Source organism: Thamnophis elegans, chromosome 17 (assembly GCF_009769535.1).
Source record: "Thamnophis elegans isolate rThaEle1 chromosome 17, rThaEle1.pri, whole genome shotgun sequence".
Lineage (NCBI taxonomy): Eukaryota > Metazoa > Chordata > Lepidosauria > Squamata > Colubridae > Thamnophis > Thamnophis elegans.
The window spans coordinates 9,790,724-9,817,959 of NC_045557.1; the positions used below are offsets into that span (position 1 = coordinate 9,790,724).

Below are 27,236 nucleotides of genomic sequence, written 5' to 3' on the forward strand. Positions count from 1 at the left end.
TGTTCCTCTCCTTGATTAGTTTCCATCCATTGCTTCTTCTGGTGAAAATAAGTTGACTCCCTCTTCTTTGTGGTAGCTCCTCAAATATTGGAAGACTGCTATCCTGTCCCCCCTAGTTCCTCTCTTCTCTAGATTGGCCATATCCATCTCCTGCAACTGTTCAGCATGTGTCTACAAGTCTTAAAAAGTTTGGAGCTATATAATTCCAGCTTCATCCCAAATCCTTCTTTTCTTTTAGTCTGTTTTCCGGAACTTTGATGTGGACGGAGACGGGAATATTTCCCAAGAAGAATTCCAGATCATCCGGAATAATTTTCCATATCTCTGCAAATTTGGAGACCTGGATGAAAATCAGTAAGTGCTAAAAGTCCCACAGTCTATCCACCTTTAATCCCATACTCTTGTACATTATATTATCTCTGTGTGATTTAATTTCAGCAAACTCCTAGTGATATTAGTGAGTTAAAGATACAAGTCTTAAATAGAATAGAATAGAATAGAATAGAATTAGAAATAGAACAGAATTCAATTCTTTATTGGCCAAGTGTGATTGGACACACAAGGAATTTGTCTTTGGTGCAGATGCTTTCAATGTACATAAAAAGACAAGAATCCTAAGGTACAACACTTAATGATAGTCATAGGGTACAAATAAGCAATCAGGAAACAATCAATATCAATATAAATCGTAAGTATACAAGCAACGAAGTTACAGTCCTGCAGTCATAAGTGGGAGGAGATGGGCGATAGGAACGATGAGAGGACTAATAATAATAGTAATGCAGACTTAGTGAATAGTTTGACAGTGTTGGAGGAATTATTTGTTTAGCAGAGTGACAGCATTCGGGGACAAACTTATTTAGATAACATAATCTTTCTTTAAAGATAAAGAACATTTATATTAATATTAATAACTCTGGTCTGTGGCCATAATAAAAATTCTATTCTATTCTATTCTGAAACCTATTCTATTCTGTTCTATTCTATTCTACTCTATTCTGAAACCTATTCTATTCTATTTTATTCTATTCTATTCTCTTCTATTCACTGAATAGAAGTGTCAGTGTTGATAAGAATAGGGTTATTTAAATGTTTATATTAAATTTTGCATCCAAAGCTAAAGGTGGTATTAATAAGCAACTGCCAATTATATTATTTATAAATACTGTAAAGGTTTCTGTCTTAAGCTTAATACGTAACTTCAAGATTTCCATTGTATTATCAATTACTGTTTGTCCATGCTAAAGAAAAAATAGAATAAACAACAACAAAAAGAAAAGTTTTTTTTTTTAAAAGTTGGCTTCTAACCTCTTCCTTTTTTGTTCCTCAACCAGTTTGCAATATTTAAGTATAAGTGTAAAAATTTAGGCCCCCTTCAAAGCATTTGTTTTGGCCATGCTGTGTAACGTGTTACAGATATGGGAAACATTCGCGCTTGAATAAAAATACAATTTTTAATAGTCATGATAGCGTTTAACCTATATTTAACTCTGCCAGCCCATGTTTGTTTTATCAGACGCAAAGTGGACAGCTGAGATTTATCACTGATCGAAATTGATAAAGGACACATTGGTCCACTGTCATTATATTAGCTGTTGTGATGATTAGATGGGGGTGGGGAGGCACCTTTAAAAAGGTAGACAGACAGATTAACAGAGTTGGAAGGGGCTTTATAGGTCATCTAGTCCAACCCCCTGCTCAACCAAGAGACCCTACACCATTTCTGACCGATGGCAGTCCAGTCTCTTCTTGAAAGCCTCCAGGGATGAAGCTCCCACAACTTCCAAAGGCAACGTCTGTTCCATGGGTTGATTGTTCTCACTGTCAGGAAATTCCTCCTTATTTCCAGGTTGAATCTCTCCCTGGTCGGTTTCCATCCATTATTTTTGAATTTAAGAGGTTAAAGTAGTCCAAGTTTTATTCGAAAGAAAGATGAACTTAAGAGGTTTTAAAATGCTCCAAGTCTGATCCCGAAGAAAGGTGCATTTAGGATACAGGTAATCTTTGACTTACAACCCAAAATTTATGTTGTTAAAGGAGAATTTGTCACGTTTTGCCCCTTACTATGACATTTTTTTTGCCACAGTCGTTAAGTGAATCGCTGCAGTTGATTAGTCAGTAACCGCGGTTGTTGAGTGAATCTGGCTTCCCCACAGATTTGCTTGTCAGAAGGTCGCAAAAGGGGATTACGTGACCCCCCAGGACACTGCAACCGTCACATATACGAACCATTTGCCAAGCCATGTGAGTTTCGATCACAGGATCATCGGGATGCTGCGAAAAAGTTTGTGACTATGAAAAACAGAAGTCGCTTTTTTTCCAGTGCCGTTGTAACTTTGAACGGTCACTGAATGAACTGTTGTTAAGTCGAGGAGTAACTGTATTTTAAAATGCTGCTAGTTTGACTTTTTAAAAAAAGTGGATTTTTTGAAGAGAGTTTCCCCTCAAGTTTTTTTTATTCAAATAAAAAACTTGAATTTAATGGTTTTAAAATGCTTCAAATTTGATTCCAAAAAAGGCTGCATTTAAGACGTTTAAAGATGCTCCTAGTTTGATTCTGGAAAAGGGCGAATTTAAGAGTGTGTTTTTAAAGGGCCTTAATTTGGTTCATTGCATTACCGCCTTCGGCATCAAACTCAGGAGCATTTTGAAGTTCTTTTTATCTGCATCTATTTCTCCTTCTGCGTGGGCAAACGGCCGGTCCCAGGGATTTGCTGCGTGTCTAAGGAAGGGGGAGAGGAAGAAAAGGGCAAGGATGAAGGTTGCGTCCCGTTTAAAAGGCTTGGATGCCAGAGCCAAAATGCGTTCTGGCAATGCTCTCCATCTCTTGGGAGAGAACCCAGGCACTCGGCCTTCGAATTTGCATCTCAACTGGGAGTCCGGGAAGAAGCAAAGCGAGTTTTGCTTCTCATACTGAAGCATCGCTCCTTATTTGGTGCTCTTCAGCTCCGGCTGGGCTACCGCGCCCTGTCATTCTCTCGGTTGTGGGTTTCCGGGAAGGAGTGTTCCCTCTCCACCCGCTCCCCACACCAGCACAGAAGGGTGTGAGAAAAAAAAAGGGGGGGGAATAGGTGGGGCTTTTGACAACATCTGTTCGCTACCTGTGTGGTTACTGGACTGGTTTTCTCAAATGGTACCTTGTAAAAAAGGGGAAATGCAGTATTATGCCCTGATATTTATTAAAGGACCGGGATGCTTGCGCAAAGCAGCTGTCAGCCTCTGCTTTGCTGCTGCTTCGGCTGCCATTGAAACGGGGAGGGGGGCATGGTATTTGGGAGGGGAATCATGATGTGCTGGAGGAAGATTTTAGACGCTGAACTGACCATCTTACTGCACATGTGGAGGAAGGGAGTTTCCCGCCGAGGTTAACTGTCCAGCATTCCATCCTGGTGATGACTTCTGAAGTTATCTCCCACCTGACAGTTGGGTGCATTATAATTGGACTATGGACTGGGGTGCCAAGGGGAGGGGATTGAATTATACATGATATTATTCGCTTTCGCGCCTAATTAACCAGATTCAGCTTAGCTTTGCTACTGTTCGTTTATAATTAGTAAAAGTACACTTGATTTAAACAAATGGAGTTGAGTGGTTTCTTTCCTGATTACTAAATGAAGTCGCAGCTGACAGCAGCACGCGAAGCCATATCGGCCAGCCCACGCAGCCTTCCCTGTTTGTCTTCTGGGCTTTTCCACATGTGTGCATGCACGATGATCAATGGTCCTTTGAGCGCGCGTCAGTGGTGAAAACCAGGGCGCGCATGCGTGCTGGCCAGCTGATTGACGGGTGTGCATGCGTGCCAGAACTTTGGCTTTTCCAGATGAGTGTGCGCGCACTCTATGTCTCCATGCAATTCAGTGTCGAAAAGGTTCGCCATCACTGTTGTAAGATATTCCATAAGATATACTGCTGCTGAGCATGGAGGCTCTGTTATCCAAAAGAAGGCCATGGCAGTTTTTCTGTTCTGCAGCGCACATTTTAGTCCTGAAACAGAGGCGTTTTTTAAAAGGGACCAGCAGCCCGCTGGATTTTGCATGTAAAAAAAATAAGTAAATTTATTTCCCATAAGTTTGCTTTAAACTCTTACCCCATCGTAATTCCTTCCAAGCTTAAAATTAGCTTAAAGCAAATGCATGGAGAAAAACGTTCTTTCCCCCCCCCCCCCCTTTAATGCAAAATCCAGTGGGCTGCAGGCTCCTGTTAGAAAATCCTCCATCTCAGGACTTAAAATGTGCACTGGTTTTTCCAAAAGTTGTGCAGGCTTTAGGGCTCTGCAGGATTCTTCAACAGTCAAAAAGTGAAGGGTGCCGAGGGTGGGGTTTTTTTAAAATTTCCTCTGCCTGACCTTGCTTTCATCTAAAAATATTTGTCGGCAGCCACGCCTTTGTTTGCCCTGCGGTTTCTGCAAGAAAGAAATGCTTTAAAAAAAAATGGACTGCCTAAAAGCTTCCCCAAAAAGATTAAAAAAAACAGGAAAAGAGCGAAAACAAAACCTCACACAGGATCCTGAGGAAGGATAGCAGGAGAAGGGAGCAGGGGAAGTGTGTCGTGTCTGTTGTCGGTGGACAGGATGTTGCAGTGATAGGATAAAGAGATCGGTGGCAGGAAAGAGGCATGGCTGGACAGAGATATGATGGTCCAGAGGTTGGATGTCTGCATTGTAGCTAGCATAGGACACACAGACTAAGAGTAACCTTGGAGATCATCTAGTCCAACTCTCCCCCCCGTTCGAGCAGGAGACCCCCATACCCGTGATGGTGAACCTACAACATGCGTGCCAGAAGTGGCACGCAGAGCCATCTATCTGGGCATGCCACCCATCGCCCGTTACTCTTTTGGATTCCAGTGTGCACATGCGCGTCGGCCAGCGGGTCTTGGTGTGCGCATGTGCACCAAGGAATTGCTCTTCCGGTTTCTGGTGCTCCTGAGGGTGCACACTGGGGAGCTGCTCTTTGGTTTCTGGTGCTCCCCCGCGCCCGCACTCTTGTTTTGGCATTCGGTGCTGAAAAGGTTCACCAACGCGGCCCTATATCATTTCAGACGAGTTGGGATTTCTGCCCCCCTCCGACCCTCCCAAAAAGACCCCAAAGGGCGAGACTCTCTGCAGCAACACAAGCGTTCATTGCATGTATCCAGCCCATGGCCCATAGTTTGAGGACCCCTGATTGAGTGCAATATCAAAAATGCAAATCATTTTTCTGCGGGTCACCAAAATTTTCTCACTGAAAACGAGAAACCATGTTGCTTGTATCTTTCGATTTATATTGTTTTTAATTGTTTCCTAATATGATTTGATAGCTTATTAGTAACGTATGACTATCACTAAGTGTTGTATCTTTTTATTCTTGATGAATGCATTTTTATTCTCCTTATGTACACTGAGAGCTTCTGCACCAAAGAGAAATTCCTTGTGTGTCCAATCACACTTGGCCAATAAAGAATTCAATTCAATTTAATTCAATTCAAATCTATTCTATTCTACTCCTTCATTCCTCCTATTCTATTCTATTCCCCTTCCTATTAATTCTATTCCATTCCATTCCTTATTTTTTTCTGAATTCTATTCTATTCTATTCCTTTTACTTCTATTCTACTCTATTCTATTCACCCCTCTTATCTATTCTATTCTATTCCTTATTTTATTTTATTCTATTTTATTTTGTTCTACTAATTCTATTCTATTCTACTCCTTCATTCCTCCTATTCTATTCTATTTTATTCTACTAATTCTATTCTATTCTACTCCTTCATTCCTCCTATTCTATTCTATTCTATTCTATTCCCCTTCCTATTAATTCTATTCCATTCCATTCCATTCCATTCCTTATTCTTTTCTGAATTCTATTCTATTCCCATTCTTTTTACTTCTATTCTATTCTATTCACCCTCTCTTATCTATTCTATTCTATTCCATTCTTTATTCTATTCTATTCTATTCTATTCCTTATTCTATTCTATTCTACTCCTCCATTCCTTCTATTTTATTCTATTTTATTTTATTCTACTAATTCTATTCTATTCTACTCCTCCATTCCTTCTATTCTATTCTATTCTATTCTATTCTATTCTATTCTATTCTATTCTAAGTCTTGGATTGGAATGGCTGTGCCTCAATGGTGGTCATATCCTGGGACAACAGGGTTTCCTCCAGAGACACTGGCCTACAACAGCACCCATGTTTGGCAACGTTGGGACTTGTAGTTCAACACAGCTTAAGGCTCCTGTTTGGGACCCTTTGGGAGGTATGGTTTTTCCAAACAACCGGCCCGTCTGTTAATGGCCTTCCCTGACCAACAGAGACGGTTGCATCAGTCGAGAAGAGATGGTGTCCTACTTCATGAAGTCCAGCTTGGAGCTGAACGGGAAGATGGGCTTCGTCCACAACTTCAACGAGACCACCTTCCTGCGCCCGGTTGCTTGCCGTCACTGCAAGGGCCTGGTGAGCTGATTTCCTACCCTTGTGACCGCAACAGTGCCTGGGACTGGCATAGATTGGAGCAAGGAAGAACCATCAGGCTTTCTATTAACTTGGCTGCTGTTAAGACCTCAACGCCCAGAATGCTCCAGCCAGCATTTCATCTTATTGCTTTAAAGCAGTGTTTCTCAAGGTTGGCAACTTGAAGATGTCTGGACTTCAACTCCCAGAATTCCCCAGCCAGCGAATGCTGGCTGGAGAATTCTGGGAATTGAAGTCCGGACATCTTCAAGTTGCCAACGTTGAGAAACACTGCTTTAAAGCAATGGTTCCCAATTAGGCAGCTCTAAGATGGATGGATGGATGTCAACTTCCAGAATTCACCCAGACAGCTTTTTGGGAGCTGTAATCCACATGGGACATCCCACAAGGGGCTCAGGGGCTAAGACACTTGTTGATCAGAAGGTCGGCAGTTCAAATCCCTAGCGCCGCGCAACGGAGTGAGCTCCCATTACTTTTCCCAGCTTCTACCTAGCAGTTCGAAAGCAGGTAAAAAAAGCAAGTAGAAAAATAGGAACCACCTTTGGTGGGAAGGGAACAGCGTTCCGTCCACCTTCCGCATTGAGTCACGCCGGCCACATGACCACGGAGACGTCTTCGGACAGCGCTGGCTCTTCGGCTTTAAAACGGAGATGAGCACCGCCCCCTAGAGACGGGAACGACTAGCACATAAGTGCGAGGGGAATCTTTACTTTTAATCCACACATCTTTAAGCATGCTGTCTGGGGAATTCTGGGAGTTAAAGTTCACCCATATTCAAGCATGCTAGTGAAGGAATTCTGGGAGTTGAAGTCTGCCAATCTTAAAGCATGCTAAAAAGGGAATTCTGGGAGTTGAAGTCCATCCTTGTTAAATTAGTCAAGTCTGAAAAACACCGGACTAGTAGATCTTTGAGGTTTCTTCCAACTCAATGATTTTGTGATGGCCACCAAGAAACGTATGCTGTACAGACATTTCCATTAGCTACTGTGAGTTAATTCATCTCATGGTAGATTTTACCTTTAGCATTAAACTCCTTGATTTAATTCTTTAACATATCAGATTAACAGCTATGTTTATAACTAGTGAGCTGCCTCTACCCAGGACAGCTAACTCTGTTTACAATCAACTAAACAATCCAAGTTTATTAATGGTTTGAAAGACCAATAACAAGTAAAAGACCAATAATGTAATAAAATAATTTTTAAAATTTCACGAAAATCCTGAAGCAATTATTAGTTTCCTAAATCCCAAATCCTCTGCTTAAATTCAAATCAAAATTGTATCAAGGCCCAACGCAGAGAAACTTGGCAAAGAAAAACCAAATCCTCATTAATTCACTAGCAAAGTGAAGTGGATCAAAGATCTTCCCCAATAGATTTGCTTCAGCCAAAATCACAGAAAAAGTAAAGGTTCTCCTTGCACATATGTGCTAGTCGTTCCCAACTCTAGGGGGCGGTGCTCATCCCCGTTTCAAAGCCAAAGAGCCAGTGCTGTCCGAAGACATCTCCGTGGTCATGTGGCTGGCATGACCAAACAGCAAAGGAGCACAGAACACTGTTCTCTTCCCACCAAAGGTGGTTCCTATTTTTCTACTTGCATTTTTACGTGCTTTTGAACTGCTAGAGTGGCAGAAGCTGGGATAATAACAGGAGCTCACTCCGTTACACAGCGCTAGGGATTCGAACCGCTGAACTGCCGGCTTTTCTGGTCAACAAGCTCAGCATCTTAGCCACTCAACCACCACAGATAGCAGAATTTTAATCAGTCACCAAGTGAAATTTAACTTAACTTCAGTAGTATTAAAGGATAAGAGCGCTGTTTCTCAACCTTGGCAACTTTAAGTTGTTGGGATTTCAACTCTGGGGGATTCTGGGAGTTGAAGTCCACACACCTTAAAGTTGCCACAGTTGAGAAACTCTGCATTAAGGGAATGGATAAGGGACTGACTCAAAATGCAACTATTAAGGAAGACTGATTTTTCTGTATTTGAAGCCAAGCTCTTGCGCCATTAAAAAAATAAAAGTCCACAATTTGTTGCATCCACAATTAACCTCTCTCTTTCTCTTTCCAGATCATTGGCCTCTACAAGCAAGGACTAAAATGTCGAGGTAATTTGAAGACATTTTCAGTAGTCTCCCTATCATTTTAGCAGCAACTCTCTGTATCAGGGGGTTCCACCACAAAACCGCGTTCGACTAAAGCGCGCTCAACGAAACCGCGTAGCTGACGTCATCACAGCGCGACAACAGCGCGGAGAAAAAAGCACGCTGTAAATGCTAAAGCTAAAATTAACCCCTAAACCTAAACCTAACCCCCCTAAGCCTAACCCTAAACCTAACCCTAAACCTAACCCTTAACCTAACGCTAAACCTAATCCTAGCCCTTAACCTAACCCTAAAGCTAACCCTAAACCTAACCCTAAACCTAACCCTAAACCTAACCCTAAACCTAACCCTAAACCTAACCCTAAACCTAACCCTAAACCTAACCCTAACCCTTAACCTAACCCTAAAGCTAACCCTAAACCTAACCCTTACCTTAACTTGAATCGGCTTGCTTTCAAAGCGCTATTTAAAGCGCCCTTTTTTCTCCACGGTCGCTGTTGTCGCCCTGCTGATGACGTCAGCGACACGGTTTAATCGGGCGCGCTTTAGTGGAGCGCGGTTTTGTTGTGCCACGGTATCAGGGGTCTCCAACCTTGGCAACTTTAAGACATGTGGACTTCAACTCCAAGTTCATCAGCCAGCGTTGGTGACTGAGGAACTCTGGGAGTTGAAGTCCTGCTCTGGGTGATGTGCGAATTTCAAAAATTCTTAGCTAGTTAACATCGATTCGCTAAGGATTCTGGGAGTTTGAAATATATTCATTTTTATGTATTAAATTTACAAGCCAACTGTCTCGCTGTTGAAGCAATTCTATGCTATAGTCCTAGACTTATAAGAGTTAGCGACTGTTCAAAATTACAACAGTTACAGGAACTGGGCATGGCTGGTCTAGTGAAGAGAAGGACCAGGGGAGACATGATAGCACTGGTCAATATTCGGGGGACTGCCACAGAGAGGAGGGGGTCAAACTATTTTCCAAAGCACCTGAAGACTAGACAAGGAATAATGCAGGGGTTGGTTGCTCCTGGCATCACTGCCGGTTGTGCATTTTCACAAAAATAGGGTCTGCGCATGCACAAAAGGTTTTAAAACAAATACATTTGTGCAATTAGAATTGTTCTGTGTATGCGCAGAACCGAAAATCAAGATGGCGGCCCCGTAGGAGAACCAGTTCGAGGGCATGGCACGCCTGGGTGGCTGCCGGTTCCAGGCCACCAAACCACTACTGGTTTGGATGAACTGTCCGAACCGGTAGGAATCCACCACTGGAATAATGGATGGAAACTGACCAAGGAGAGATTCAACCTGGAAATTTTATTATTTATTTATTTATTTTTTATTTATTAGTATTTATAGGCCGCCCTTTTCCCTGAGGGGACTCAGGGCGGCTTACATAAAATGGGGAAGGAGGGTGCAGACAATAGACACAAGACAGTACATAAAAGTAAAAATAGTAAACAACATTCATTCATCATTCGGGTGGGGGCAGATTATCTTTATCCCCAGGCCTGACGGGCTAGCCAGGTCTTGAGGGCTGTGCGGAAGGTCTGGACGGTGGTGAGGGTACGAATCTCCACGGGGAGGTCGTTCCAAAGGGTCGGAGCTGCTACTGAAAAGGCTCTCCTCCGTGTGGTTGCCAGTCGACACTGACTGGCAGATGGTACTTGGAGGAGGCCTAATCTGTGCGATCTAATTGGTCGCAGGGAGGTAATTGGCAGGAGGCGGTCTCTCAAGTACGCAGACCCACTACCATGGAGGGCTTTATGCGTGACAAGTAGCACCTTGAAGCGCACCCGGAGACCGGAAATAAGGAGGAATTTCCTGACCTTGAGAACCATCAACCCATGGAATAGAATTTGCCTTCGGAGGTTGTGGGAGTGTCATCCCTGGAAGCTTTCAAGAAGAGACTGGACTGCCCTCTGTCAGAAACGGTGTGGGGTCTCCTGCCTTGGCATGGGGTGGACTAGATGACCTATAAGGTCCCTTCCAACTCTGTTAATCTGAATCTATTTAAGATGCTCAAAGGCCTGGAGGCAAAAACATACACTGAATGGTTGCAGAAACTGGGCCTGGCTAGTCTAGGGAAGAGAAGGACCAGGGGAGACAGGATAGCATCTTCCAGTATTTGAGGGGCTGCTCCAGAGAGGAGTTAGGGGGTCAAGCTATTTTCCAAGGCACCTGAAGGCCAGAGAAGGAAGAATGGATGGAAACCGACCAAGGAGAGATTCAACCTGGAAACAAGGAGGAGTTTCCTGACAAGTGAGGACAATCAACCCATGGGACAGAAGTTGCCTTCGGAAGTTGTGGGAGCTTCATCCCTGGAGGCTTTCAAGAAGAGACTGGACTGCCACCTGTCAGAAATGGTGTAGAGTCTCCTGCTTGGGCAGTGGGGGTCGGACTAGATGTCCTACAAGGTCCCTTCCATCTCTGTCGATCTTTAAAATACAATGGCACTGAGAAAAGTGACTGTTGCTGTTTTTCACAATTATGACTGTTGCAGCATCCCCATGGTCGTGTGATCAAAACAAAAAAATGCAGCGTCCCTGAATCATGTGATTTCCTTTTGCCACCTTCTGATCAGCACCATCAATGGAGAAGCCAGATTCACTTAATTCAGTGTTTCTCAATCTTGGTGACTTTAAGTCCTGGGGACTTCAACTCCCAGAATCCCCCAGCCTGGGAGTTGAAGTCCCCAGGACTTAAAGTCGCCAAGGTTGAGAAACACTGACTTAATTTAACCGCGCTGCTAACTTAAAGAACTGCAATGATTCACTTAACAAGGGTGGCGAGGAAGGCCATGAAATGGGGTCAACAGTTAACAAGTAGCAACCGTCTCGTTTAACAGCAGAAATTCCGGGCAGCTATGGTCATTAAGTCGAGGAAGACTTGTACACAAGCATGGGCCTCAGTTCCCAGAATTCCCCAGGCACCATGCCCATGGCCAAGAATCCTGGGAGTTGAGGTCTATCCATCTGGAGGTTGAAACTGTTGGGCTGTAGGTTTGATGATGGTTCTGTTCAACTCCTTTTCTCTCCTTCTGCCCAGCTTGCGGGGTGAATTGCCACAAGCATTGCCGGGACCTGCTTTCGGTTGAGTGCCGTAAACGTACCAAGAGCGTCAGCCTTGATGGATCTGTATCCCTACCAGCCCGGTCCTTTAGTTTCTCGCTGCCTCGTCCTGGCCGGACTTCCCTGCGACACACAGGTATGGTTGGGCCGATAGAAGAGAACGTTTATGGCTCAGGGTTGAAATGCGGGGTCCTCGCTGCTCTCTGAGCTTGGCTGTTTTCTTGTAGACGTTTCGTGACCCAACTATGTAGCGACATCAGTGCTACAAGGGAGTGGGATTTGAGGAGGAGGAGGAGGAGAAGGTAATGTCCATGGGGTTTTCATGGAGAAAAAGATATGGAGTGGTTGCCATTTTCTTCCCTAGTGGATCACGTTTAGTCAGAGAGGGGCCCAGATCCGTCTGACACTTATCAGCTGCCTTCAGAGTCAGACAGCAGTGAGGCAGACGAACAGCTGGAGCCCGTTCCCAGTGTGCGTGTGCGTGTGCGCAGAGTTGCCAGACGAAGGGAACAGCGAAAGAACAGGGGTCGACTTGGGAGTAAGGCCACAGGTGGGGGATGAATGGCCCCTCCCAGAGGGAATAAAAGAGGAGCAACAGGGGAGTGGAGTTTGCAGGAGACCATTCGTTCCCTTCATTGGTTCGAGACTCCTGGCCAAGTTCTGCAGAGATCGGCCTGGCAGCTCTCCAAGCCACATAAGGTCTGTGACCGTAAATCCTCCCTTGAAAGACTTTGCTGGATGTGAATGAGCAGAATTCACAGCCAATTAATAAAAGGGGTTTTTGTTGGGACAACAAGGAGTTTGCTTCAGGCTCTTTGGAAGCCTCGGTCAGAACAAGATTTGGGGAAACCAAGGAGGGGAGGCGATCTCAGTTTTAGCCAACATTTCACAACTGCCCCTTTCATTTTATCTTTTGCCCAACAGCGGTATGTGTAGGAAACAAAGTGGTAAGTGATAAGAAGAGTAGAACAGAACGGAATAACAGTTTGAAGGGACCTTGGAGGTCTTCTAGTCCAACCCTCTGCCAAAGCAAGAGACCCTTTACAATTCAAGGCTGTCCAATCTCTTAAAATCCTCCAGTGATGGAACACTCAAAACCTCTGGAGGGAAGCTGTTCCACTGGTTAATTGTTCTCACTGTCAGAAAACGTCTCCTTAATTCCAGACCTCTCCTTGATAGGTTTCCATCAAACATTTACACAATGTCCTAAGCTTAATCATCCTTCCTTCCTGAGTTAGTCTGTTGCGGCCTGCCAGCAGAGCTGGTGGCATACTCAGACAATGAGGCGGTTGGGGAGGAACCTGGGCCAGTCCTGGAGTCTGGGGAAGGCTCTGAGGAGGGCTCTGTGTCGGAGGCAGAGAGGGGGCCAGGGCCGTTCAACAGTTATCAGCTGCCTTCAGAGTCAGACATCAGTGAGGCAGAAGAACAGCTGGAGCCTGTTCCCAGTGTGCGCATGCGCAGAGCTGCCAGACGAAGGGAACAGCTAAGGAACAGGGGCCGACTCGAGAGTAAGGCCAAAGGTGGACGATGAATGGCCCCTCCCAGAGGAAATAAAAGAGGAGCGAAAGGGGAGTGGAGTTTGCAGGAGACAATTAGTTCAATGCATTAGGTCTGTTCCTGACTTCTTGCCAAGTAATTGCTGATACAGCCTGGTGTTTGGAAGATATCGGCTTGGCAGCTCTCCCAGCCTGATAAAGGTCTGTAGTTGTGAAATCTCTTGAAAGACTCTTGGCTGGGACTTTGCTGGAGAGGAATTCCCTTTCCCCCTAAATAAAAGAGGTTTTATCGGGACGAGGAGTCGGCTTCATGATCTTGGGAAGCTTAGGTCAGAACATTGAGTTAGTCCGTTTTTTAAAATCCATGTTCTGGATTCAACCTCAAAACAAAACAAATCAGGGCAACAAAATAATTGGTCAGGGTTTCAGGACACCAAGCTTTGCGCAGAATGAAATTAACACCCCCTCCTCCGTCTTCCTTTTCTGCAACTTATGCAGCATTTTCAATCTTTTTCTGAGACCGAGAGTTGTATCATCCGGCAGCCAGGAGGGACAGATGGCATCAGAAGCAAAAAAAAATTGGGAATTTCGCACGCGTGGCATTTTATTGTTTGTCATACTAGAGCCGAGCAGATAAAATTCCACCCGGAGCGAAGAGGCCGGTGACCTTAATAAGGAACGAACCAAATTGAATTGGGGCACCAGAGAGAAAAATCACTCTTTCCCCTTTGCAAAAATCGCTCTCTCTTCCCGGGCTGAATAAAATGGCTGCCCGCCGCTCATTTATAGCCCTCCTTGAATTATTTTATGCTTTCCGCCACTGATGGCCGTCTCCTTCTTTGTAACGTCTGTCTGCCTTTTCTGGTTTCTATCCTGCAAGCAGACCTTTTTTTAATTTAATTTAACACTTGTCCTTTGGTCACAGGGAGACCGCAAGTGGTTTTCAGCATCACTGCATTGTCGTGGCCTCACCCTGTGAGTCAAATTAACTTCCTTCCTTGATAACGTACCAGCAGGTTTCCTGACAGCTGCTTCCTTCAGACCAGTGTTTCTCAACCTCAGGAACGTTTAAGAGGTAGGGAGGTCAACTCCCAGGATTCCCCAGCCAGCTGGGGAATTCTGGCAGTTGACATCCATATCTTTTAAAAGTTCTTGAGGTTGAGAAACACTGCTATAGACAGAACTAAATAGCCAGTTGATGCAGGTGGAGAGAGAGAGAGAGTGCAAAAGATGGCTTGAAACTCCACATTAAGGAAACTAAGTTCATGGCATCCGGCCCTCTCAATTCCTGGCAAATAGATGTGGAAGAAATGGAGGGAGGGGGAGATTTTATTTTCCTGGGCTCCAAGATCACAGCAGATGGGGACATGCAGCCAAGGAATCAAAAGAGGTTTGCTCCTGGGGAGGAAAGCGATGGTGACTCTAGACAGCATCCTAAAAAGCAGAGACATCACCCTGCCAATCAAAAGTGCCTCTAGTCAAGGCTGTGGTTTTCCCAGTTGCAATGGATGGCTGTGAAGGTTGGACCACAAGGAAGGCTGAGCGCCAAAGAATGGAGGCCTTTGAACTCTGGTGCTGGAGAAGACTCCTGCATTGAGTCCCTTGGACTGCAAGGCCATCCAACCGGTCAGTCCTAGAGGAGATCCACCCTGGCTGCTCTTTAGAAGGCCAGATCCTGAAAAGGAAACTCAAAGACTTTGGCCACTGGATGAGAAGGAAGAAGGACTCCCTGGAGAAGAGCCTAAAGCTGGGAACGATGGAGGGCAGAAGAAGAAGAAGGGGACGGCAGAGAAGGAAGGGGGCTGGATGGAGTCACTGAAGCAGTCGGCCTGAGCTTCGATGGACTCCAGAGGACGGTAGAGGACAAGAAGGCCTGGAGGAACGTGGTCCATGGGGTCGCGATGGGTCGGACGCAACTTCACAACCAACAACAACAAGACAAAGTGAAAGTGTTCACTGCATAGAAATTGTCAGTGGGGAAAAAAATACCCTTCGATTTGTAATGAGAGCCCTTGCGTTCCTCAATGTGGCCACAAAATACAGGTAGTCCTCGACTTACAACAGTTAATTTTGTGACCATTCAGAGGTACAAGGGCACTGTAAAAAAAAAAGCGACTTGTGAGCATTTTTCACACGACGATATTGCAGCATCCTCATGGTCACATGATCAAAGTTCGGGCACCTGGCAACTGGCTCAACATTTATGTCCTGGGGTCACGTGATCCCCTTCCGTGACCTTCCGACATGCAAAGTAAATGGGGAAGCCAGATTCACTTAACAACCGTGTTCCTAAGCTAACAATTGCAGTGATTCATTTAACAACGGTGGCAAGACAGGTTTGCCAAATGGGATAAAGTTCAATTTAAAAAATGTCTCGCTTAGCAATGGAAGTTTGGGACTCAGTTGTGGTCATATGTCGAGGACTACCTGTATCGCAGTTTCACACAACACACGGTAGTGAGTTAAACCGTTCGCTCGTTGTTTTGGAAAGTTGTGAAAATTCATCTAGTGAATCTGGTAAATGTGTGTTTTGGCTTATGGAGCAAACATAGAAAAATGGATTCGTTCGGGATCCAGATAATGATAATTGAATCAAGTCAAATCAAACTGTTTATTTCGGCCGTTGAGCAAATACAACATTACAACTGGCTTAACAATTTGGTTAGAGCCAAAGAGCAGAATAAAAGAACATATTCATTTACACTAATATACAGCTCTTTTAAGACTAAAAGAAGATTGGTTAGTACCGATGCGATCAACCTTAATTCCCGTTTACATCTCTTTTTCTGGCTGCAAATTGGGGGTTGGATAAAAGCCACAAACCCAGAAAAAAAGAAGACTTAAATCTAAAACAGGGGTATCAAACTTGATTTCACTGAGGACCCCATCAGGGCTGGGTTTACCCTCTGGGGTCAGGGTGGGCATGGCCAATCTGTGGAGGCTCAAGCGCTCTGCTAGTGAAAACGGGCTCCCGAGTTCCGTTTCCGGCTGCGATGGCCTCCTGCAACCCTCTGCCAGTGAAAACAGAGCTGGCGGGGAAACGTGTGTGGCCCTTTCAAGCTCCATTTTTGCTGGCATAAGCACCACAGATCGGTCATTTGCTGTCAGGTCTAAGCACCCTGCAGGCTGGATCCGGCCCCCGGGCCTTGGGTTTGACACCCCTGATCTAAAATGTCTCTCTGATGCTGAAGTTGTTTATGAAGTTGCTTATTGCGAAGCTTCTTCTCCAGTAACATTGTACTGAGAACTAAGGCATACAAAACCTTTGCCAGACCAATCCTCGAATACAGCTCGTCTGCCTGGAATCCACACTGTATATCGGACGTTAATACGATCAAGTGACTCCAGAGGTATTTGACGAGAAGAGTCCTCCACTCCTCTGCTCACAACAGAATCCCTTATGCCACCAGGCTCTAAATTTTGGGCTTGGACAACCTGGAACTACGCCGCCTACAGTCTGACCTAAGAATAGTACATACAATTGTCTGCTACAACGTCCTACCTCTCAATGACTACTTTAGCTTCAACCTCAATAATACATGGTCAAACAATCGATACAAACTCAAGGTAAACTGCTCCAAACTCGATTGCAGAAAATGCGACTTCAGCAACAGAGAGATCAACGCCTGGAATGCTCTACCTGACTCCGTTGTTACAGCCTCAAACCCCCCCCACAGCTTCAACCTTAAACTGTCTCCGGTGGACCTCACCCCATTCCTGAGAGGTCCATAAAGGGGGCGTGCATAAGCACACCAGCGTGCCTTCCGTCCCTGTCCTACTGTCCCCGTTTATTTGTACTCATTTCCTTTGTTTATACTATGTCCATGTTTATACTTTTAGCTGCTACTTTGTACAAACTAAATAAAATGAAATAAATAAATTATGTCTATTGTGATTTGCTATTGCTTGACAAATGGGCGGCCAGAAAAATCAAATCGATACATAGCCAAAACAGGGAGGGCCCCCTGCAAGGCACCAAGCCATTGTGTCACTAACCCAGATAAAACTAACCATGATTAGTTGTGCCAGCGCAGGTAGTCAAGAAGCAGGATTTCCAGGTGACTAGCGATAGTGTTTGATGCTTGAATTGTAGTAAAACACCGCCCTCTGCTGTTCAGAGAAAGGTGGGGCAGAGAAACTCTCCAGCGGTATTTCTCTACACAAGTGTGTTTCTCAACCGTGGCAACTTTGAGTTGTGTGGACTTCAACTCCCAGAATTCCACAGCATATAATCCTCAACTTACAATGGTTTCTTTAGTGGCCATTCAAAATTTACAACAGTGCTTGGAAAAAGTGACATGATCCTTTTTCACACTTCCGACTCTTGCACCATCCCCCATGGACCCACGAGATCAAAATTCGGACATTTGGCAACTGACTCATATTTATGACGGCTGCAGTGTCCCAGGGTCACGTGATCCCATTTTGCGACCTTCTGACGAACAAAGTCAATGGGGAAGCAGGGTTCACTTTACAACCCCTGTGACTCATTTTACCAACTGCAGTTGTGGCAAGAGAGGTTGGAAAATGGGGCAAGCCTCACTTAACTGTCTCACTTAGTAACACAATGGAGTGCAATTGTGGTCATAGGTTGAGGGCTACCTGGACTTCGACTCCCAGAATTCCCCAGCCAGGTATCTGGACTTCACCTCCCATGCCGAGGTGGCGCAGTGGTTAGGGTGCAGTACTGCAGGCCACTTCAGCCGACTGTTATCTGCAGTTCAGCGGTTCAAATCTCACCGGCTCAAGGTTGACTCAGCCTTCCATCCTTCCGAGGTGGGTGAAATGAGGACCCAGACTGTGGGGGCGATATGCTGACTCTGTAACCCGCTTAGACAGGGCTGAAAGCCCTATGAAGCGGTATATAAGTCTAACTGCTATTGCTATTGCTATTTTGCATAGCAGGCCAGCCTGGCTAGAGTTAACCTTGGTTCATTTCTTTTAGTTTAGTTTATTGTCATTGCACATAGTACGATGAAATTAAAGGCCCTCTTCAGTATATATTATAACTATCAAAATAAAAACACAAACACACACCCTTCGCATGCTATATAATTGAAATTGAAAACCCGATATTGCATTAATTAATTAATAAGGGACGCAGTGGCTCAGTGGCTAAGACACTGAGCTTTTCGATCAAAAGGTCGGCAGTTCAGCAGTTCGAATCCCTAGCGCCGCATAACGGAGCGAGCCCCCGTGACTTGTCCCAGCTTCTGCCAACCTAGCAGTTCGAAAGCAGGTAAAAACTGCAAGTAGAAAAGCAGGAACCACCTTTGGTGGGAAGGGAACAGCCTTCCGTGCGCCTTCAGCGTTGAGTCATGCCGGCCACATGACCACGGAGACGTCTTCGGACAGCCGCTGGCTCTTCAGCTTTGAAATGGGAGATGAGCACTGCCTCCTAGAGTCGGGAACCGGCTATCACATATGTGCGAGGGGAACCTTTACCTTTATACCATAAAATTCAATATAGTTACTGCCCTGGGATAAAAGCTGTTTTTTTGGCCTATTTGTCCTTGTTTTTATTGTCCTGTACCGGGGGCCAGATGGTAATAGTTGAAAAAAAAAGACGGGTGCCCAGGATGAGATGGATCTTTAAGGATGTTTTGAACTCTCTGAAGGCAGCGGGAGCTATAGAGCTCTTCCAAAGAGGGGAGGGGGCAACCCATGATCCTCTGAGCCATGACTTCGACCCTCTGGAGCGCTGGCCTATCTGCCCCTGTGCAATTGGCAAACCAGACACAGGGGCAGTTAGTTAAAATACTCTCTATGGTGCAGCGGTAGAAGGTCACCAGCAGTTTTCCATTCAGTTGTTGTTTCCCGAGAAGTCTCAGATAGTATCATCCCTGCTGGACTCTTTTGTTCTGCAGCATGGGCCGTTTCTGGCTTCATTTGAGGCCAGAAAATGAGTTATAACTAAAAAACAGGTTAAATGTGCCATGTGAATGCCGTGTTTGAAGGGGGGGGGGGAAGGAAGGGAAACAAAAATCTCTTTCCGTTTGCATTCGACTTACCCCAGATCTGTTTTTTTATTTCAGAAATCCAGGAGGAAGACGTACAGGCTGCGGAAGACGGGGTTTTTGATGAGAAGCTATGAGACGGCTCAGCGGATGGCCTGGAATGCAAGCATGAGGTTAGAGTTGCAAGAAATTCCTGGGTTCTTCTTCCCTCTCCTGCCCGAGATATTTTCTCAACTCACAGGTCGCAATTGAGCCCAATATCCCCGTTGCTAAGCGAGACAGGAGTTAAGTGAGGTTCCCTCCCCCCTTCCCTATTTCACCACCTTCCTTGCTGTAGTTCCTAAGGGACTGGTTCCCAAACTTGGCAACTTTAAGACTTGTGGACTTCAACTCCCAGAATTCTCCAGCCAGCAGAGCTGGCTGGAGAATTCTGGGAGTTGAAGTCCACAAGTCTTAAAGTAGCCAAGTTTGGGAACCACTGTCCTAAGGGAATCGCTGCCGTTGTTAAGTTAGTGACCGGGTTGTTAAGTGAATCTGGCTTCTCAGAAGGTCGCAAAACAGGGATCGTGTGACCCTCGGACCCTATGACCGTCGTAAATATAAGTCAGTTGCCAAGCATCTGAGTTTTGATCATGTGATCATGGAGATGCTGCATTGGTTGTAAATGAAAACAATGAACATAAGTTGCTTTTTTCTTGTAACTTTGAATGGTCATTAAATGAATGGTTATAAATTGAGGACTATCTGTATGTTGTTGGCCTGGCTCAAGCCCTTTCTCTGACCATTACAGCTATTCTTCCTGTCCTTCAAGGCTATTTCCCAAACCCGCTACATCCTATTATTATTATTATAATTATTACCGCTACTGCAGATGATCCTCAACTTACGACCATGAGTGAGCCTGCAATGTTTGTCACTAAGCAATTGTGGTTCAGCGACTTTACGGCCTTTTTGTTGCAATTGTCGAGCGTATCACCAGGTTGTTGAGCCGAGGTGGCGCAGTGGTTAAATGCAGCACTGCAGGCTACTTCAGCTGACTGCAGTTCTGCAGTTCAAATCTCACCGGCTCAGGGTTGACTCAGCCTTCCATCCTTCCGAGGTGGGTAAAATGAGGACCCGGATTGTTGGGGGCGATATGCTGACTCTGTAAACCGCTTAGAGAGGGCTGAAAGCCCTATGAAGCGGTATATAAGTCTAACTGCTAACTAGCTAACTGTTAAGTGAAATATGTGGTCTTTAAGGAAGTCTGGCTTCCTCATGGTCACAGGATCAAATTTTGGGTGATTTGGCAACTGGGATGTATTCACATGATTGCCATTTGCAAAATTCCCAGGCAGGTGCTGTGGCCCGCCAATGGCCAACAGATCTGGCAACACACTCAGACAGTGAGGAGGCTCGGGAGGAAGATGGGCCAGTCCTGGAGTCTGGGGAAGGCTCTGTGTCGGAGGCAGAGAGAGGGCCAGAGCCATCTGACAGTTATCAGCTGCCTTCAGAGTCAGACATCAGTGAGGCGGACGAACAGCTGGAGCCTATATATGCATGCGCACAGCTGCCAGATGAAGGAAACAGCTAAAGAACAAGGGTCGATTCGGGAGTAAGGCCACAGGTGGACGGTGAATGGCCCCTCCCAGAGGGAATAAAAGAGGAGCGAAAGGGGAGTGGAGTTTGCAGGAGGCCATTAGTTCAACTCATTAGGGTGAAGATCTGTTCCTGACTCCTTGCCTAGTAATTGCTGCTACAGCGTGGCGTTTGGAAGATATCGGCCTGGCAGCTCTCTAAGCCTGATAAAGTGAAATCTCTCGAAAGACTCTTGGACAGGACTTTGCTGGAGAGGAATTCCCTTTAACCTAAATAAAAGGGGTTTTATTGGGACGAGGAGCCGTCTTCGTGCTCTTGGGAAGCCTCGGTCAGAACAGCAGGCAGGTTCCAACAAGAAAGTCAATGCGGGAAGCTGGATTCATTTCACAATAATGGCAAATAGGTTGTAAAATTAGGCATGACTTAAAAGACTGTGCCGCTTACAAACCGACACTGCGGTCCCAACTGTTGTCGTAAGTCAAGGACCACCTGTAATTGGAGATCCTGAATTTCATACCTTCAACTTAACTTCTTGTGGTTTGTCTTTCACAGAAACACCTCGTCCTTCTCAGTGACCACAGCTGGTCTGCCAGCGAATCTTCGGCTCTTCTACGTCGTCCCCCCCCCCCAAATTAAGTGGGGCATGTCCTTCGGGGATGGGGCCTCTCCATTTTGAAAGCACTTTGGCAAGGGAAATCAGGAGAGGTTTCTACCCTACCCCAAGGACTTTTAGAACCGTGTGTATATTTGTACCAAAAACTGGATTTCAAGATGTAATAATAATTAGAATAAATTTGACACCTGCTACATACCTCAGGTTCCTTCTTAAATTTGGGTGGTTTTTTTTCTGCTTTGTTTTTCCCCCATTTTAGTAGTTTTTTTTGGCAAAAGGAAGTTTTTGCTCTGGAAAAGAAAATAAGAATGCGTTAGGCGTCATAGTTTCATACAGTAGGAAAGGATTGTTGGAAGAAATGTGCTTCTGGGTTCAGTTCCAAGTGGGGAGAAAGACACTGGAAACATGGTGGCTGCTCGGAAAGATGGTTTTAATGATGGACAGGTTCCCATGGTTTGAGGTCTTGGGGGGGGGGGGAAGGGGCAGAGATGCTGAAAGTCCCTGCTTTTATGCCCTCTCTGGGCTTTTGAATTTGAGCTTGTATTCTGATTGGCTGTCAGACTCCCATGGGGCCATGCAGGGCAACTCTGTTGGTTATCTTGAGTCCCAAGCTTGGTTGACTCTTGCAGGGGGATGATGTAATGAAAGGGCCCTGGGGAATTCCTATTATGGCTCTGCCTGAAGGAGGTAGATCTTTGTTATGTAGAATAGACTGGCTCACGCCTTAATGGCCATTGACAAAGGTGTGTGTGTGGGGGAGGCTGAGTGTCTGCTTCCCTTTGAGGGGAAAATTCTCTGCCCTTTTAATATTTCCTAAAATATCTCATTTTCCTAGGAGAGGGGTAACTTCCTACAGGACAACAGAGATCATCTATTCCAACCCCCTCTCAGTGCAGAAACCACTACATGTTTAGGTTTTAGGTTTATTGGATTTATATGCCAATAACATATTTTGTACATGTAACATATTTTGCAAAAGAAGGGTTGAATTGGGGAAGGGATTGCCCCTATCTAGTCATGAGGCTGGAGGTCTCTGACCCTTTGATTGCTGAAAAATAAGTCAGAAAATTCTATTTTTGTTCCATGGTGTTCTTAAAATCTCCATTGCTCTCGAGGTCAGAGAATTGCATTATGCTAACCTACAGAAGTCTTTACCAGTGATTCTGCCAGCAGAGGGTCACAATTTAACACACCCCCCCCCGCCAATTCCCCATCCTGTAATGAATATGGAAAATTAATTTAGGAATTACTTGACTCCCACTATAAACTCAGCCAGTCGCTAGCCGAGTTCAGTCTCCAGAGCACACAAACCCTGAAACTGTGTCAAGGAATTGGGGAATCACAGGATCCCGACATTAGTTAGTTCCTGGAGCAAGATGGCACGGGTTAACGCTAGCATTTCTCAACCTTAGCCATTTTTAAGAGGGATGGACTTCAACTCCCAGAATTCTCCAGCCAGCATTGCCAGGGTGGAGATTTCTGGGAGTTGAAGCCAACAAACCTGGAATGGCCTTATTTAGAACAGTGTTTCTCAACCTTGGCAACTTTTAAGAGGGGTGAACTTTATCTCCCAGAATTGCTGTCTGGATGGGGAATTCTGGGAGTTGAAGGGGTGGGATTCATCCGGTTTTGACTGGTTTGGGCGAACCAGATACTAATTTCACCTCTGGTTTGCCGAACCGGTAGTTGCAAGGACTGGCTGCAGTGGTGGGTTCCTACTGGTTCAGACTGGTTCAGCCAACCCAGTAGTGGTTTGGCTGCCTGGGTCCCTGGAACCGACAGCGACCCAGGCCTGCTACACCCCTGAACTGGTCCTCTGGGTGGCGCCATAGGCTTGTTTTTTTTGCTTCTGCGCATGCGCAGAACAAATTTTATTCTATTGCCCATGTGTGTGCAGCGCGCATCAAGTGTGCAGGGTGCGCCACAATCAAACTGGTAGTAGCGACTGCTGGAACCCATCTCTGACTGGCTGGCCCCGACCATCCTGCCCCTTCCTTCCCAGGAGTCTCCACACGACCTGTTTTGGATGCCAGGTAAGTGCACGGAGATTCAGGGAGGGCAAAAAACGACCCTTCCGGAAGTCCTGGAAGTTTAGGAACTGGCCCATTTCCAGCCTCCAGAGCCCGGGGGAGGCCACTTTTGCCATCCCGGAGGCTTCAATCCCATCCCTGAGCCCGCCCCTTTTAAAGTTGGTAGGTTTGAGAAACGCTGCTCTAGTATGTCCCTCAAATCCGAAAGTCACCTTCACACAAGACTTTCAACCCAGTTCCTGAACTAATCCGTGTATTCTTGAACTGCCGTCAAAAAGCTGTATTTTTAAACGTCATGCTATGCCCGGAAGAAAAAAAAAAACCAGGTTAACTCCAACCAAGCTTAACTTGTTAATAAGGGTCTTATCCTGATTGTGGTGAACCAATTTATTCATGGAGTCCTCAGCGCCTCAGCTAAGTTGCAGAATGTACAAAAAAGAGCAGTTACAGGTACCCGGTTTTCCCGAAAATAAGACCTCCCTGGATAATAAGCCCAATCGGGCTTTTGAGCTCATCATGCGCTGAAAACAGGCCCTCCCCGAAAATGTGTAAACACATGTGCAGCTGGGCCCCGCCATTTCCTCTGGATGGTTGTTGCGCAAACAGCACGAGGTGAGGTGAGGCCGGAGAAGGGTGGGGTGGAAGGGAGGGGGAACATGCCCCATGAACCCCACAGGCCCTTACCTAACAGCTGCTCCTGCAATCCTAGCCGCCATGGTCCTCTGTCACGCTAATGGCCGCCGCAAAAAGCGCATCTGGTGACGCGCAACACAGCGGCAGCCATGAGGTGGCCACGCTCGCCGCCTCCTGCAGCTCAAAAGTAATTAAGACCTCCCTGAAAATAAGGCCAAGTGTTTATTTCAGGGGTCAAAAGAAAATAAGACCCTGTCTTGTTTTCGGGGAAACACGGTAGTTCTCGACTTACGACCACAATTGAACCCGAAATTTCTGTTGCTAAGCAAGGCAATCTTAACTGCCTGGTTTTATACCCTTTCTTGCCACCGTTGTTAAGTGAATCACCACAGATGTTAAAGTTAGTGACATGGTTGTTAAATGAATCCGGATACCCTTTTGAGTATCATGTGACCCCCGGGATACGGCAACCGTCATAAATATGAGTCAGCTGCCAAGGGTCTGAATTTTGATCATGTGACCACGGGGAGAGGTTGCAACAATCATGTGTGAAAAACGGTCATGAGTTACTTTTTTTCAGTGTGGTCGTAAATTGGAGCGGTCAGTAAACGAATGGTTGTAAGTCGAGAACTTCCTGTAGATTCTTCCCTCATCCTGTAATTTTGCTCAGGTTTAGCCAAGGGGGCCGAAATGGGAGGATGGAATAGAAAATTAAGCTGGCATTGATTTTCCTTCCACAAGTTGACAGATATGCTCCCTAATCGCTATTCCTCATGTCAACACTGGTGTCACACCGTCCTCTGCTCCTGGCAACGCTCCTCAGACCACATTTCTCCCTTTTGCTCCTTCTTCCATCTTGCCGCAGCTAAGACAGTAGAAAGTTCTCTGTTTATGCTCAGAAGACGCACACACACCCCGGCACCCTCAGCGTACCTGGGTTGCTTTGAAAAGAGAAGGATGGCTTGTGGCAAGCCAGTGGAGCTGGAAGCAGATTCGGACAGTGAGGAGGGTTGGGGAGGAACCTGGGCAGTCCTGGAGCCTGGGGAAGGCTCTGAGGAGGGCTCTCCGTCGGAGGGGGCCAGGGCCGTCTGACAGTTATCAGTTGCCTTAGGAGTCAGAGATCAGTGAGGCAGATGAACAGCTGGAGCCTGTTCCCAATGTGCGCATGCACAGAGTTGCCAGACGAAAAGAACAGCTAAAGAACAGGGGTCGACTTGGGAGAAAGGCCACAGGAGGATGATGAATGGCCCGAAATAAAAGAGGAGCGACAGGGGAGTGGAGTTTGCAGGAGACAATTAGTTCACTTCATTGGTTCGTGACTCCTGGCCAAGTTTTGCAGATATCACCTGGCATCTCTCCAAGCCAGATAAGGTCTGTGACTGCAAATCCTCCTTTGAAAGACATTGAGCCATGCCGGCCACATGGCCACCGAGACATCTTAGGACAGCGCTGGCTCTTCGATTTCGAAACGGAGATGAGCACTGCCCCCTAGAGTCGGGAATGACTAGCACATATGTGCAAGGGGAACCTTTACCTTTAGATGCTATATTTCAGTTTTAGAAGTTATCTCAATCGGAATAGGCTTTTGGTAATATGCACTGAATTTACTCCCTTTTATAATAACTTGCGGCTGTATTGACTTTGGGTCTTGTGATTAATATTCTCTGTAGAGCTTAAAACCAATTTTCGGGCCTTTTTAAGATAATATATTCAGTTCATCATAATCAACTGAGGTTACCCTGGACAGTTCTAATTCCTGTGACCTTTCGAAACCCCTTGTCTTTTTATTTTTGTTTCTTCTTTAATAAGTTATCTACCTTCTTTAAAAAACGTTTAATGAAAATATGAAAGAAGGCAAGAAGGCAAAGCTCTATTTAAAAATAAAAAGCTCGGGAAAGAGAATTATGAAAAATATTGATTGGGGCTGCTGGATGGCTCCGGTGATAAGAGGAAGGAAGCCGTCAGCAGTGGCATCTCTGCTGTTGCCGTCTTTACAAGTTAAGTGGATGAAGGAAAGATGAAATAAGACATGTTTTTTTCTAAGGGTGTCGTCGATGCTTGGGAGGCAGAAGTCTCTGGGCAAATCCACCTCCCCCAAGATGATCCCTGGCCCCAACCTTCTGGCCCAAAGCCCCAGAGGCAATCCAGCGAGATCCACTCTCAATCCTAGGCTGCATTAAAAGAGAATCAAGGTCACGTGGAGTCGTGGCACGACAAAACCGCGCTCGACTAAAGCGCGCCCGATTAAACCGCGTCGCTGACGTCATCAACAGGGCGACAACAGCGACCGCGGAGAAAGAAGGGCGCTTTAAATAGCGCTTTGAAAGCAAGCCGATTCAATTTAAGGTAAGGGTTAGGTTTAGGGTTAGGTTAAGGGTTAGGGTTAGGGTTAGGGTTAGGTTTAGGGTTAGGTTTAGGGTTAGGTTAAGGGTTAGGGTTAGGGTTAGGATTAGGTTTAGGATTAGGTTTAGGGGGGTTAGGTTTAGGTTTAGGGGTTAATTTTAGGTTTAGCGTTTACAGCGTGCTTTTTTCTCCACGCTGTTGTCGCGCTATGATAACGTCAGCTACCTTTAGTTGAACGCGGTTTTGTGGTGGAACCACGTGGAGTATTACTACTGCTTTGCAAAGCCTTAACATAAGACCACACACTTGGATTATCGCATCCAATTTTGGTCACCACAACACACACAAAAAATGTTGAGACTTTGGAAAGAGTGCGGAGAAGAGCAAAAAAGAGGATAAGGGGGCTTGGAGGCTAAAACATATCAAGAACGGTTGCTGGAATTGGGTATGTCTAGTGCAGTGTTTCTCAACCTTGGCAACTTGAAGATGTCTGGACTTCAACTCCCAGAATTCCCTTATTAGCATGCTTTAAGATTGGCAGACTTCAACTCCCAGAATTCCTTCACTAGCATGCTTGAATATGGGTGAACTTTAACTCCCAGAATTCCCCAGACAGCATGCTTCAAGATGTATGGATTAAAGGTAAAGATTCCCCTCGCACTTATGTGCTAGTCGTTCCCGACTCTAGGGGGCGGTGTTCATTTCCGTTTTAAAGCCGAAGAGCCAGCGCTGTCCGAAGACGTCTCCGTGGTCATGTGGCCGGTGTGACTCAATGCAGAAGGCGGACGGAACGCTGTTCCCTTCCCACGAAAGGTGGTTCCTATTTTTCTACTTGCTTTTTTTACCTGCTTTCGAACTGCTAGGTAGAAGCTGGGAAAAGTAACGGGAGCTCACTCCGTTACACGGCGCTAGGGATTTGAACTGCCGACCTTCTGATCAACAAGTGTCTTAGCCCC

The 27,236-nt window shown here is 45.7% G+C and overlaps 1 protein-coding gene across 3 annotated transcripts in view; it reads left to right on the forward strand.

Moving 5' to 3' along the window:
- RASGRP2 (RAS guanyl releasing protein 2) overlaps positions 1-21,472 on the forward strand; it is a 38,789-nt gene extending 17,317 nt beyond the window's left edge. For 2 of the 3 annotated variants that reach the window (XM_032234460.1, XM_032234458.1), the window contains exons 8-13: positions 239-354; positions 6,298-6,439; positions 8,529-8,565; positions 11,608-11,766; positions 19,162-19,256; positions 21,214-21,472. In XM_032234460.1, the coding sequence (XP_032090351.1) occupies positions 239-354; positions 6,298-6,439; positions 8,529-8,565; positions 11,608-11,766; positions 19,162-19,220 (513 nt within the window). In that variant the 3' untranslated portion in view covers positions 19,221-19,256; positions 21,214-21,472. Of the gene's footprint in view, positions 1-238; positions 355-6,297; positions 6,440-8,528; positions 8,566-11,607; positions 11,767-19,161; positions 19,257-20,416; positions 20,529-21,213 lie in introns of those variants that run through there. The other variant, XM_032234459.1, reaches the window with a different exon arrangement.
- Positions 21,473-27,236: the final 5,764 nt, after the last annotated feature.